This window comes from Apodemus sylvaticus, chromosome X, assembly GCF_947179515.1.
Source record: "Apodemus sylvaticus chromosome X, mApoSyl1.1, whole genome shotgun sequence".
NCBI classification, from domain to species: domain Eukaryota; kingdom Metazoa; phylum Chordata; class Mammalia; order Rodentia; family Muridae; genus Apodemus; species Apodemus sylvaticus.
In genome coordinates, this window is record NC_067495.1 from 46,394,578 (window position 1) to 46,407,341 (window position 12,764).

The following is a 12,764-nucleotide window of genomic DNA, read 5'->3' on the forward strand; positions in this document are numbered from 1 at the left end:
CAAGTGCTAAAAAGTGGCTTTTATATCTGCTGAAACATCTTTGTTAACTAAACTTTCACCTGGAAATGAGAAATGCAAATAAGAAATAAGGGGTACATTTATTTTAAGTAAACTTACCATTAATTATCAATGGGTACAATTTCAAACATATATAAATCTTGCATTTTGTAGAAAAATTAATGTTATTTAAAATTACTGGAACAGTGATTTATACAATTATTTACAATAAACTCAACCTGCCTTTGTAGAAATATAATTAAGCTTAAAAGTATCACTGCCATAATAATTACACAGTACCTTTCTATACTTATGCCACTTAAGTGGCAGCCGTATCAGTAAAACCCAGCAGATTCAAGCATTAGGAGCAGAGCATTCAGAACAGGAAATACAATCTACCATTAATTCCAAATAAAACTTTTTCTATCAATATATCAATATTTTCCATTCCAAAATGACAAAACAATTAGAAAGTATCATTTTCTTATTGCTTTACTATAAAACAAATATATTTCTAAATTTATGTTAGGAAGCTAGGTTAAAGAGTTATAACCAATAAGCCTAAATATTTGAAAAGTTATTGGTTCCACTGTGAGGCATTTGCAATGATAGTTGTTTTATTTATTTTTTTTGCCAGTTTTGACATTAAGTAGTGATAATTTTCTTCCATACCAGAAAAAAATAAGAACATCTTATTAATGAGTAATAACATTTGAAAGACATTGTTGGCTTTATTCACACATATTTTTCCACTTAGTTTTTGAATTTGATAATTCTTCAATAGAAGCCCAAATATGAAAAACATCAATTCAAAGGAAAAATTTTATTTGGACTAGAATCATGTTTGAGAAGAGTATTTACTGTTACATGCCACAGTTGCTTTTCTTCCAGTTGAAATAATCAAATGGTAGAATATAAGAAATATAGTTGAAATTACAATATAGTACATTTTAATTGAGTGACACTGAGTTCACACATAAATTTCAAATGTTTGATTTTATAAGAAAATTCTTCTGGTAAATAATATGCATAACCGTTGCCCAAAAATCTATACAGCTTGCCTCCTCCCTAAAATTTATATACATAGTAGTCCACTTAAGACCAGCCCTCTTATAACTTACTGAATATAATGTGCTCTTAATTTATAAATGGGCTACTCTCAGCATATAAAATATATAGGCATGTATGTTATACATACAGAATAAAAATATAAAAAGGAGAAATGAAAAAAAGCAGAAAAAGAAAGTGTTCTATCCTATAAGATCTAGACAGAAGTCAGGACGCCATGACAGTTAGTGGGACAGTGTAAAACACCTGACAATGCTCAATTTTGGCAAACACTGTACAGAAAATGTCTGAGCAATGGAAATAGAAAATTGCTATCCAATAATTCCTTAGATGTTTCAATTGAAATATCCAGTGATGGTGTGGCTTTGTAATATGTAGAAGAGAAGACATCCAAGCTGTTAAAAGCAAACAAGAAGAAGCCACTCCTTTTGAAGAGGTTAGGGATAACCCTTTCCTCAGACATGTGTAACCCAGTAGCATCTGAATACATTGGATGGCACATTTCAATAGAAAGGATACAAAAATCATTCTAGACCTTAACAGGAATAGTGTAGGAGGACATCATGACAGTGGAGGCAGGGGTCAGCCCCAAAGGTGACTGACCCAATCTTAACTGTCAATGTTAAAAAAAAAAAATTAAATGTTTCTGGAGTATTCTTTCTGCTGCATTTTCATTATTTCAAGCCATAGGTCTGCTTGGAGGATCATGCAGCAAGTGGCTTATGAAAGAAATCAGAGTCTATGAATAGCATCATTGTATTATGAGACAGAATAGTCAGATTTTCACATCACATTAAAAAGCTTGCATCTTGGGAATCCGTGAGGTGGTATTATTTATGGGATACCTAAAAGGGGACAAAAACCATAACAGTCAATAAGGCATCTATGCATTTCAGGAGTTAAATCAATACACACTATTAATTATTTTAAGCTACAAATTCTATACTTTCTATATAACAAATTCCATTAGTCACATATAATGCTTCATAGTTAAGGAGCAACAAATGTTGCTGACTTCAAACTTAGCAAATATTACCACTCTTGATAAAGGCAAACAGCGGCTACTACTATTGAATCTCAGCAGATGTCACCAAAAAGGAAGCATAAACATGGTGACCTGAAAGGAAGCCTATTAGTTTTGATATTTAATATATCATTTAACGTAGAGACATACTAGATGTCTCAGTTTCCATAGTGTTAGGGACTTTTCATGTTATCATAGCATCAAAGGAGAAATACAAAACACAATCAATCAAGGTTTTCAGCTATTACTTTTTTTTTTTTTTTATCTTTTCTCTTCTAGGTCATCATCATATAACAAAAATACTCAGGATAATAAGAAAGTAATAGGACATTTTCTAAAATAATATTGAGTTTTCTGTTAAACATTTCTTAGCAACAGAAAGAGAACAAAAGTCTAATAATTCTGTTTTGTTTTTGTAGACATAGCCTTTAGCATATTAGCATCAATACCAAAATAAGGTGTTAGTACAGAAGTAGGTGATTAAATAATTTTATCCTGAGTATGATTGAATATGAAGAATACAGGAAAAAGGTAATACAATCTAACTTTAAATTCTCACACAAATAATTCCTTTTAATTATTTAAAATATAATCCCATGTTCTGGGGATAAAAACTTTGTTTCATATTTATATATGACATTAAACCGACAGTGTTAGGGACTTTTCATGTTATCATAGCATCAAAGGAGAAATACAAAACACAATCAATCAAGGTTTTCAGCTATTACTTTTTTTTTTTTTATCTTTTCTCTTCTAGGTCATCATCATATAACAAAAATACTCAGGATAATAAGAAAGTAATAGGACATTTTCTAAAATAATATTGAGTTTTCTGTTAAACATTTCTTAGCAACAGAAAGAGAACAAAAGTCTAATAATTCTGTTTTGTTTTTGTAGACATAGCCTTTAGCATATTAGCATCAATACCAAAATAAGGTGTTAGTACAGAAGTAGGTGATTAAATAATTTTATCCTGAGTATGATTGAATATGAAGAATACAGGAAAAAGGTAATACAATCTAACTTTAAATTCTCACACAAATAATTCCTTTTAATTATTTAAAATATAATCCCATGTTCTGGGGATAAAAACTTTGTTTCATATTTATATATGACATTAAACCGACAATGCCAATGTGAAGAAATGCTTGTTGGCTTTTCATAAACAGATATTCCTTTATGATTGAAGTTTAAATTTTATATCTTAAACCAAGGTCAGATAGCATAGTAAATACAAGAACTATTCTCATTTTTCCTCTAAATTAGAAAGCTTGAAAATTAAAAGCATATTTCACTTTCATGGAAACTATGCAACAAGAAGCTAATACTTTCCACTTAAGGTAAAAATTGGAAAAAAAACTGAAAAATCATCACAAGTAGCTTCCAAAATGGCAATTATTTTTAAATTAGTACTGGTGGTGTTATGCACTTCATAACATGCTAAGGCATTACCACATGAATATTCAATAGAAGCTATTGTGCAAAGAATGTTTCCATCTTATTTCAACCTGAATTTATTTAATTAATTATTTAAAAGACATCACAAAATGATTTCTTTTCACTAACAGAAAAGTGACTGAGTTTTAGAGGTTTACAAAAACTCAGCTAACAAGCTCTGACCAAAACCTCTTTCAAGAATGGACCTAGGAAGACATACCGAGAAAATATTCAGAAGTTTAAAAAAAATCATACACATTTAAAACCAAGATGGTTAAAGTCATAATTACACTTTAACTTTCATCAGTTATTCTGAAATTCCTTTCGGTTAAAAATTAGCATTTGTACTTTCTGGTTTTGGTTACCGCTGCAGCTGATGGCAGCATGTAGATCTTCAAAGAAATCATCTGATAAAACTTTTGAAAATGCTTAAGCAAAGTTATAGTCCTTAATTCTAACTGTCCCCAACGATGAACCGATATAACTAATTGAGCCTTTAACTGATTTTTCTGGGTTTTCAAACATAGGAAGAATGAAAAACACGATAAGTTTTCTGCTGAGTTATAAATTAAACACATTAAAGCTAACTAACACAAGTTGTCTAATTTAAAGAGTAACTAACCTGAGATGTACCTTGCTCCGATTAACATTACCATGCTACTCACTATAAAAAAGCCCAAAGGCAGACTACAGAAGATACTAGGGTCACCTGTGGTCATCCAAGTAGAAGGGAATTCCAGTCAAGCAAACCAAAAGAGAGACACATAATTACAATACTTATGTTAAGAATCACATGATAGCAAAACAAGTTATAAAAATAGCATATTCATCAAAGCTGGCAAAGAGTTATTACTTCAAATCAAAAATATAATCAATATCAAAGCTTATGAAAGTTAATATACAATACAGAGAGCATGCCAGAAGTAGCCAAGAGCATAACACACAGAGCCCAACATCAGCTTTCCACTGGCAAAGCCAAAGAGAGTCTATGGAGAGCTTTTTGGGAGGCTATTGGTTTGGGCTTTCTAGATTCTTCTCCCATTGATAGCAACATAATTCGCCCAAGAATATATTAGAAGGTTTTATTAATCTATTTTAGAGAGTTTAAAACTCTTTGTACATATAATTTTTACTAAATGTGTTCTTTGACAAGTCCATACAAATATGAAGTGCATTTCATCACTCTAACCTTTAATAAATAGTCACTATAGCCTCTAATCTCCCTCCTACTCTATTAACACTCCCTTCTCCCTATATGTCCCTTTCAAACACTCAGGTCTTTTATGTTTTAAACACTGATTTGGTCTTGTGTGCAAAGCAGACTTTGGTATATAATGAAATAAATACAGAAGTACTGCTGAAACGAAATGATATAATAAAACTAAATTTTCTTAATTACTGGAGAACATGACTATATTTGTGACTATAGATATGCATTGCACATATTCTTCCCTTAAATGTAAGGATTATGTGCCCATAGGTTGGCAAAATGGTTCAGTGGGTAGAAGTACTTTCTGTGCAAATTTGGTAACCAGAGTTGGATTCCTAGAACCCATGGAAAGTTGGCAGGTTGTCCTCTGACCTATGAACATCCATGTGCATGCACAGACACACTGCTCTACACATGCTGTATCTAAACTATTTAGCACAGTTGGGGGTGTTAAAGATTAAGCCTAGGGCTTTCTAGCTACACTTCTAGACCCTAGAATAGAAGGTGATGCCCAAGTGTTACAAAAACACGGCCATGCTATGGGGCATCATTCAAATATGCCAGATACAGATTACCCTCCTAGTCATACTTTATGCTATGTGGTCTGAAGATAGTTGTTTCTATTTTGTAAAAGGACTTCTTTCTCTCACCATGTAATTCTTTCCCCTTTAGAAACTGGATTTTCAATAAAGAGTTTAAAAAACCATTTCCCCTATTCTGTTACTGCTACCTTTTTTTTAAGTGAAAGACAAACCTATTTTTATCCATATTTGTAAAGTTCACAGTTTTGTTTGATTTTAGAAACGAAAATGTCTAGTTCGCTTAGAGAAAGTCATTAGTTATAGCTTACAATAGCTGATTTTTCTGATTCCCCATGGTGAGGTCAGGTGTGATCGGGGCTAGGGTTGTAGAATGCTTGTCTACCATGCATAAATCTCAAAAGTCAGTTCCTCAATACCACAAAATCTAGGTGATGGAGATGAAGGCAAAATTTCCCGAAGTTCATGGTAACCCTTCACTACATAGTGAAGGAAGGGATCCTAAACTATATGAGGCTGTGTTTTGAAAGAAGAAAAGAAAAAAATAACAAAAAAAGGAAGGTGTGTGGAACTCCTATCAATTAGGTGGTAGCCATTTGATGAAGCTATTTCTTTTCTTTTTTTCTAGTGGGATAGTTACACATCTATGATATGTAGGTGTTCATATATTCATATGTAATGAATTTATATTTTATGCACACTTATCATATAGCTGTGCACTATATTCAAACCAATTTGAATTACTTTCAAAGCGTTTGGTATGTGGTAAACCCAAAGCCAAGTCATTATAATAGGCTTACTCTAAAAACCATGAAACTCCTATGCTGGAAATGGTATAAATATAAAAATAAAAGCATTATATAATAATGTCATCTATAATATTAGGATATTAATATATGTGATTATATAATTCATATTATTAATTAATTATCATATTGTTAATCATATTTAATAATTTTAAATTTGTTTACAATGAACTCAAATACATTTATAAACTAAAAATATGCTTGCTTCAATACTAACAAACTCCTTGGGAAATTAAGTGATACAATATCTTTTCCATAAATTAAATTAAAGAATGTGAGTTTCAAGGCAATATCTTTTTGGTTTTCTTAGGTTAGGGCTCTATCTATATTGTTATCATCATATAGCTTTCACAAAACATAAACTGCTACTATATAGTTTATATTGTTTAAAGTAATATAGTTAGCAAAACCTTAAATATAATTCTGAGTTAATTGTACACCTTAGAGATCCTACTAGACACTACACATTTCAATGTTTTCATAAAACTATTAAATATGCTTAATGGCTGGTATAACTTCAACAAGAAAAAATTAAGGGCTGGATCTGACAGTCCAGACCTTAATATTGGCTTCTTGGGAGTCAGGATCAGTGCAATCAGAAAGTTCAAGGACTGCTTGGACTACAGAGGGAACTCAAAAGGGCATCCTGAGTAACTGAATAACGCCCTACTCAAGATAAAAAGTAAAAGATGGCTGGAGATAAAGAACCCCATTACAGTGTACACTAATTTTAAAAATGAATAAAAAACATACAAAGAACAACAAAGGGAGAACTGGGATACAGCCTTATGTATGTGACACTGGGTTCAATCTTTAAGACTGAAAACAAATTACAACTCTAAACAAATGATGTTAACTTTACTACTAATTCTTGTAGCAAAAAAATAAAGAAAATAAGAATTTAAAGTTGGCTATAATGGCATATATCTGCAATGCCAGCAGAGGTAGAGGCAAAAAGACCAGAAATTCAAACTTCTACAAAATAAGTTCCTGGCCAGCTTGGGTAGATGAGATCACATATAAACAAGAAAAGGAGAATGAAAATATAATAATAATAATAATAATAATATAACAACAATAATAATAGAGAAATTCAATTTTAGCTTTCTTTTACCATTTTTTCAAGTGTTATACAGATTCATTGTCACTGAGGAATATAAATGGAAAATGACCAATTGTTTCTGTGAAAATTTGAAGTTAACATATCCTTAAGAGATAGTAAAGAGAAAACATGTATATTAAGTGTAGGGGAGGAGGGAGGAAGCCAGGCTGGTTGTTTCATTAACAAAAAAAATCAGGTAGTCCAAGAAATCGGAGACCCAACTTCACCTTGCATTGCTTTAGGGGATTAAGCAGAGAAATCAGAGTCCACACTTGTTACAGCTCACACAGAACCCAGGAGTGTGCTATGAAAGTAGTACTAATGACCAAGAAATGTAATTGTCCAGGGTCTCAAAATTGCAGTCATAGCGGAAATAAGCTAATCCACCATCTTAGAAAGAGAAGTTGAGCCTGGGGTATGTATGAGACTCAGCAAACAAATATTAAAATAAAAAAGAAAGGAGAAATAAGAAGCCCAATCTCAAACTAAAAGCATAATAAATTTATTTGGGAGAATAAAGGTACAATTTTAATTAGGAACAGCCAAAGCTAAAACAGTGAAGTAGAAGCCACACACATTAACGGTGAAGGCTTGGAAGCTGGATAATACTTCACTTATAAACCCTTCCTCAATAAAGTGTGCTATTCATTCTGCTCCATATCTTGAATTTTGATAAGGACTATAATACTGTGCCATCAAATGTAGTCTACAGCTATTTAAACTTGAATAGTTTAAACTATTAGTTTTAACCTGAATACTTTCTTGCCTAAGTGATTTGAAAGCTAAAATAGTTCTTTATTTTCTGCTAATGGCATTTCTCAATTATAAAACTTCCAACTTACTATATTTAGTTTACTTCCTCCTGTCTGGTTTCATAGGAATTCACATTGCATCATGGCTTACTCAGCCTGAGTACTTTCTGTAAGTGTCTGGAATCAGATGTGGACGATAATACACCTCTCAATTGCTTCTAGTGATGAAAAAAGCCTCCCAAAAAGGTAGACATGATCAAGAAGAGGGAAAATAAAAGAGTCTAGTTGATTTTTTTCATTAAGAAAGAACCAGAAATAATTTTACTGATGGAAAATTCAGTTATTCATTGATATGCCAGGAATAAATCAATAAGGAGTAATATGGCAGGCTAGTGTGGAAGTACACTTAGGAACCTGTAAATTCCACTTGATGTCTAAAACTCTAAAGTGTTTTCAAAATGTAAGAAACTTTCCATATAGCATCATGCTTTTCTTCAGAGCAGCCTGGCTTAGTATAAACAGCCATACACTTGAATAAACTAACACACTAAGAAAAAGGTCCCCAATAAATAAAAAACTATCAAGAACAGCCAATGGAGAACAATTTACCACTTTCTGGAGACTGACTTGTAACCCAACCAATTGACTTCATCACAGCTTTCTTCCATGTGGAGTAACGGATTTCACTTTCTGAAATTAGAATTGGGGGACACGCATGTATGAGAAGCATGTAATTGAGGTGCTCAAAGTTCAATACTTACAACTGGTTACTCAGCACTTCTAACAAACCCTTGCACATATTTAGCCAACGTGAGGCTTTACTGGAGCGTAGATTTGGGACTATGTACCTGGTGCTGACTGGCAGGGAGCTGGGGATGGGAGGATGCTTTGGAATGATTTGTAATAGAAATTTAGCTTGAGGCTAGGGGAGATTGGGAGACAGGCTCCTGCTATGAAGATGGGACTTATTCACCAGAAAGTAATGGTGATTCCAAAATGAGAATCCTGTTGGATTTGTTTTCTCTTCTTTTTTGGGGGAGGTCTGGGTGGGGGTGTGAGGAAGGGCTGACATAGGCAGAGAGGTAAAGTATAATGTGGAAAAACCAGAATTGAAGGAATTAGCAAATATTGGTTGCTTGCGAGGTTCAAATCATAATTGCCCCATTACCAACATCTTAGATGGGATTTTTTTTTATTTTCTATATTCTTTGTTTACATTCCAAATGATTTCCCCTTTCCCGGTTCCCCCCTCCCCAGAAGTCCCATAAGCCCTCTTCCCTCTGCAATGTACGCTGGAGAGATGGCTCAGCAGTTAGGAACACTGACTGTTCTTCCAGAGGTCCTGAGTTCAATCCCCAGCAACCACATGGTGGCTCACAACCATCTGTAAAGTGATCAGATGCTCTCTTTTGGTGTGTCTGAATACAGACAGCTACAATGTACTTATATACATAAAATAAATAATTATTTTTTTAAAAGTACACAAAAGTGAACAATGCTGCTGCCCCATTGTAGATGCAGAATCCTGCATAGGACTACTTAAGTGAGCGTATCTCCACTCTCACTTTATATTTTTTAAACTTTCTTTTTTTCTGAGTCAGTGTTTTACTGTGTAGCCCTGGCTAGTCTAGAACTTGCTCTATAGATAAGGCTGGCCTGGAACTCACAAGAGATCTGCCTGACTCTGCCTCCCCAAGTGCTGGGATTAAAGGTGAGTGCCACCACATCTGGCTCTCCTTTCTCACTTAAAACAAACAAAAAAACAAACAAACAAACAACAACAAAACCCTAGGCTGACAAGCTGATTGTCAAAGGAGAAGCATCATTCTCCTGAACAGTACAGATGGGACCCATTCCACCCATGCATGCATGTTTAGCAGCCAAATGATTTTGCTCCCTAACTTGTAAATGAATCAGTGGATAGAAATCCCCCCACTTGAAGGCCATTTTCATTGTATTCCATTGAAAGTTGTATTCTTTAACTATACCTTCAGCATTGATCTGAGGTTCGAAGCGTTCCATTGTGACAGCTGACAAATCGTCAGGCTCAAGACTCCAAACACCGACCCCCTCTGCAGCGCCAGCCGCCATGGCAGCGCCTAGAGCAGTTGTTTCAGGCATGGAGGGTTTCACTGAGAGGAGAGAGCTATGTCAACAATTGTATAGTTACAGGTGCCTCAATGATCCATTCTTCCCAAACCAACATTATTACTTCTGGGGTTTAAAGGAGTGAAGGGTTACTAACCTACTGGAATATACAGAATGTCTGCTTGTAGCTGCATAAGAATTTTATTGCTTGTCATTCCTCCATCTACCTGCAAATGACTGAGTGGAATTCCACAGTCGCGGTTCATGGCATCCAAAATCTTAAACAAAGCAAATGCAATTAGCATCATGAAATGACTTCACAGTATCACACCTAAAAGTGGCACAACCCTTCATATACAAACCTGGAAGCATTTTTCACAGCCCAAAGAGTGGCATAGAGACATCTTATTCTGCTCTTCATAGCCCTCCTTGATCTGATGGCTGTCAACCTTTTCTGGACTCATACTTCTGTCTTCACCCTCCTATTCAGCGAGCTAAGCAATTCAACTTCACATCTTCATTTCCTGTCTTGATGCCTACATTTGTATTCTTTCCTTTGCTTAATGTGTACTATTCTCCTACCCAGTCTTCTCTCTAACATAGACTGCCCAGTGGTTGGTGATCAATGTACTTATAAGATAATGACAGAGGGCAAGGGAGAGGGGGCACATTTGTATTTAGAGTAGTGGTTTTGCAGGCTACATTTTTCAACTGGGAACATTTTAGATACTTGATAAATTTCAGGCATAAATATATAATTAATATTTAATTTAAGAGTGATAAGAATGGATCAAAGCACAAAAAAATAGGCCTATGTTTCTTACCTCTCGGGTTTGGAAACAAACAGCTTCTAATGCAGCAAAAGCGATATGACATTTATTGGTGAACTGAGTGAGTCCACAGATGATCCTAACAAAACACACAAAGATTTTCAGACTAAATTAGTATAAATAGGTCATGGATTTCTTTTTCTTCCCAAACCGGCTTCTACAATGTTTTTGTCCTCTCTCTTGTGATGGTCCCACACCCTTTGAAATAAGGGGTGTAGCTATCCCATTTACAACAGAGCACTTTACTGTCATTCATTTTCTGCACTCTGGCCAATTTGTGAGTGTCTGTATTAACTACCTCTTCTCTGATGAGGACTGAGAGCTAAATTCATCTATGACTACAGAGATGCCTACCACTTTACCACATCCCAGCCCTGAGATTAAGTCATTATTCCCAAATATGTAAAAAGTAAATTCAATAGACAGAAATGTAGGCAGGAAAGAAAATTGGATACAGTCATTGAGTAGTTCAGAATGTCCGTATAGCCCATAGCCCTACATCCACAGGTGAAAGTATCTGTGGTCTAACATGACAGGTGATATTAATACAGCATCAAATCATATTCATTTAGAAGTTAGGGATTTGGTCTACAATGTGCAGGTAAAAAAATAAAAGATGATTACTTAGCTATTAACTATTTTAGTAAATAATCAAAATTCCCCCAATATACATATTGTCAATACTATTCCTCTTTCATTATTGTTCTTAATGAGTTTCATATCTACATAATGCTTTTGAACACATTCAACTCATTACTGTCTCACTCCTAATAATCCCTTTTCTCTTTCCAACTAGCCTCCCTTCTATTTTCATGTCTGTTATCATCATTGACTTTTCAATTAATAAGTAATAGCTGTATATATTACTGATATGTGGTGTGATGTTTGAAAAGATGTATATGTGATATCTGCCACCCTGTGCATTTATCTTATCTTTGTAAATGAACATTCAATATCCTTTCTTCTGGCAGTTTTAAAATAGGTAGTGAATTACTTGTACCAACAGAAATACTTACCCTCTTGCACTGGGCTCCCAATAAGGAGCATATAATCCCGAAAATGCTGGAACAAAGTAGCAGCCATAAGAAGTGCCTACTTCTTTAGCAAGTTTTTCTAGTATTAAAAAGGAGAAAGAAAAACAAAAATAAAACCAATTTCTTCCTTTGTTAAATAAACATATATACTTTCAAACTTAGATCAGAATTTTGATTTCTAGTTCATGAGTAATTACGGTATATAGTACTAAGAGCAACAAGAACATTTCCCCTACACTGAATGTCCCCCACAAATTAAACTGAGCTCAAGAAACCAAGAACCTGGATAACCAAGGAACTAGTCTGGATTAGCCTAGTATGCGTATGTGTGTTGTATGTGTGGACATGGTGAGGGTATGCATACATTTAAGGGGCACACGTTAACCTTGGGTCTTGTCCCTTGGGAGATGTCCCTTTAACTCATTAAGATGATGGCTCTCACTGGCCTAGAACATGCACCAAAGGCAAGACTAATGCATTGCAACTTTCCAACCTTGGGACTAGATGTGGAAGCCACCAAGCTTGTCTTGTTTTTGTTTTTGTTTTAGTTTTTGATGTCGTTCTAGGGTCCTACTTGCACTTTAAACATTTTTACCTATTGATCTATTTCCCCAGCTCTATTTCTGCGATTTTTCAGTTTCTTGACTAGGAGATTAGCTGTCCTTGCCTCTGTGCCTAACCAGAAATGCATTTCTGATTGGCTTATCTTTGAACAAAGTTAAACAAATAGATGAAAATGTAAATAGCTAAGTTCAAACTAATTGCCCACAGGCTGCATACAGCCTTGGTGAGTATGTTTTATTATACTTAATTTATACTTCATTTTTAAGTACCAGAGTTTTAATGTTCACTCTAATCCAGGAGTTAACACTCTTTC

General features: G+C 34.3%; 1 protein-coding gene across 3 annotated transcripts in view; it reads right to left on the reverse strand.

Moving 5' to 3' along the window:
* Positions 1–592: 592 nt before the first annotated feature.
* Positions 593–12,764, reverse strand: part of Gk (glycerol kinase) — a 65,288-nt gene continuing 53,116 nt past the window's right edge. For 2 of the 3 annotated variants that reach the window (XM_052170967.1, XM_052170968.1), the window contains 7 exons: positions 11,870–11,966; positions 10,848–10,932; positions 10,181–10,301; positions 9,924–10,067; positions 8,545–8,625; positions 4,149–4,235; positions 593–1,910 (listed from right to left, as the gene is read on the reverse strand). In XM_052170967.1, coding sequence (XP_052026927.1) covers positions 1,900–1,910; positions 4,149–4,235; positions 8,545–8,625; positions 9,924–10,067; positions 10,181–10,301; positions 10,848–10,932; positions 11,870–11,966 — 626 coding nt within the window. In that variant the 3' untranslated portion in view covers positions 593–1,899. The remainder of the gene's footprint in view (positions 1,911–4,148; positions 4,236–8,544; positions 8,626–9,923; positions 10,068–10,180; positions 10,302–10,847; positions 10,933–11,869; positions 11,967–12,764) is intronic. The other variant, XM_052170969.1, reaches the window with a different exon arrangement.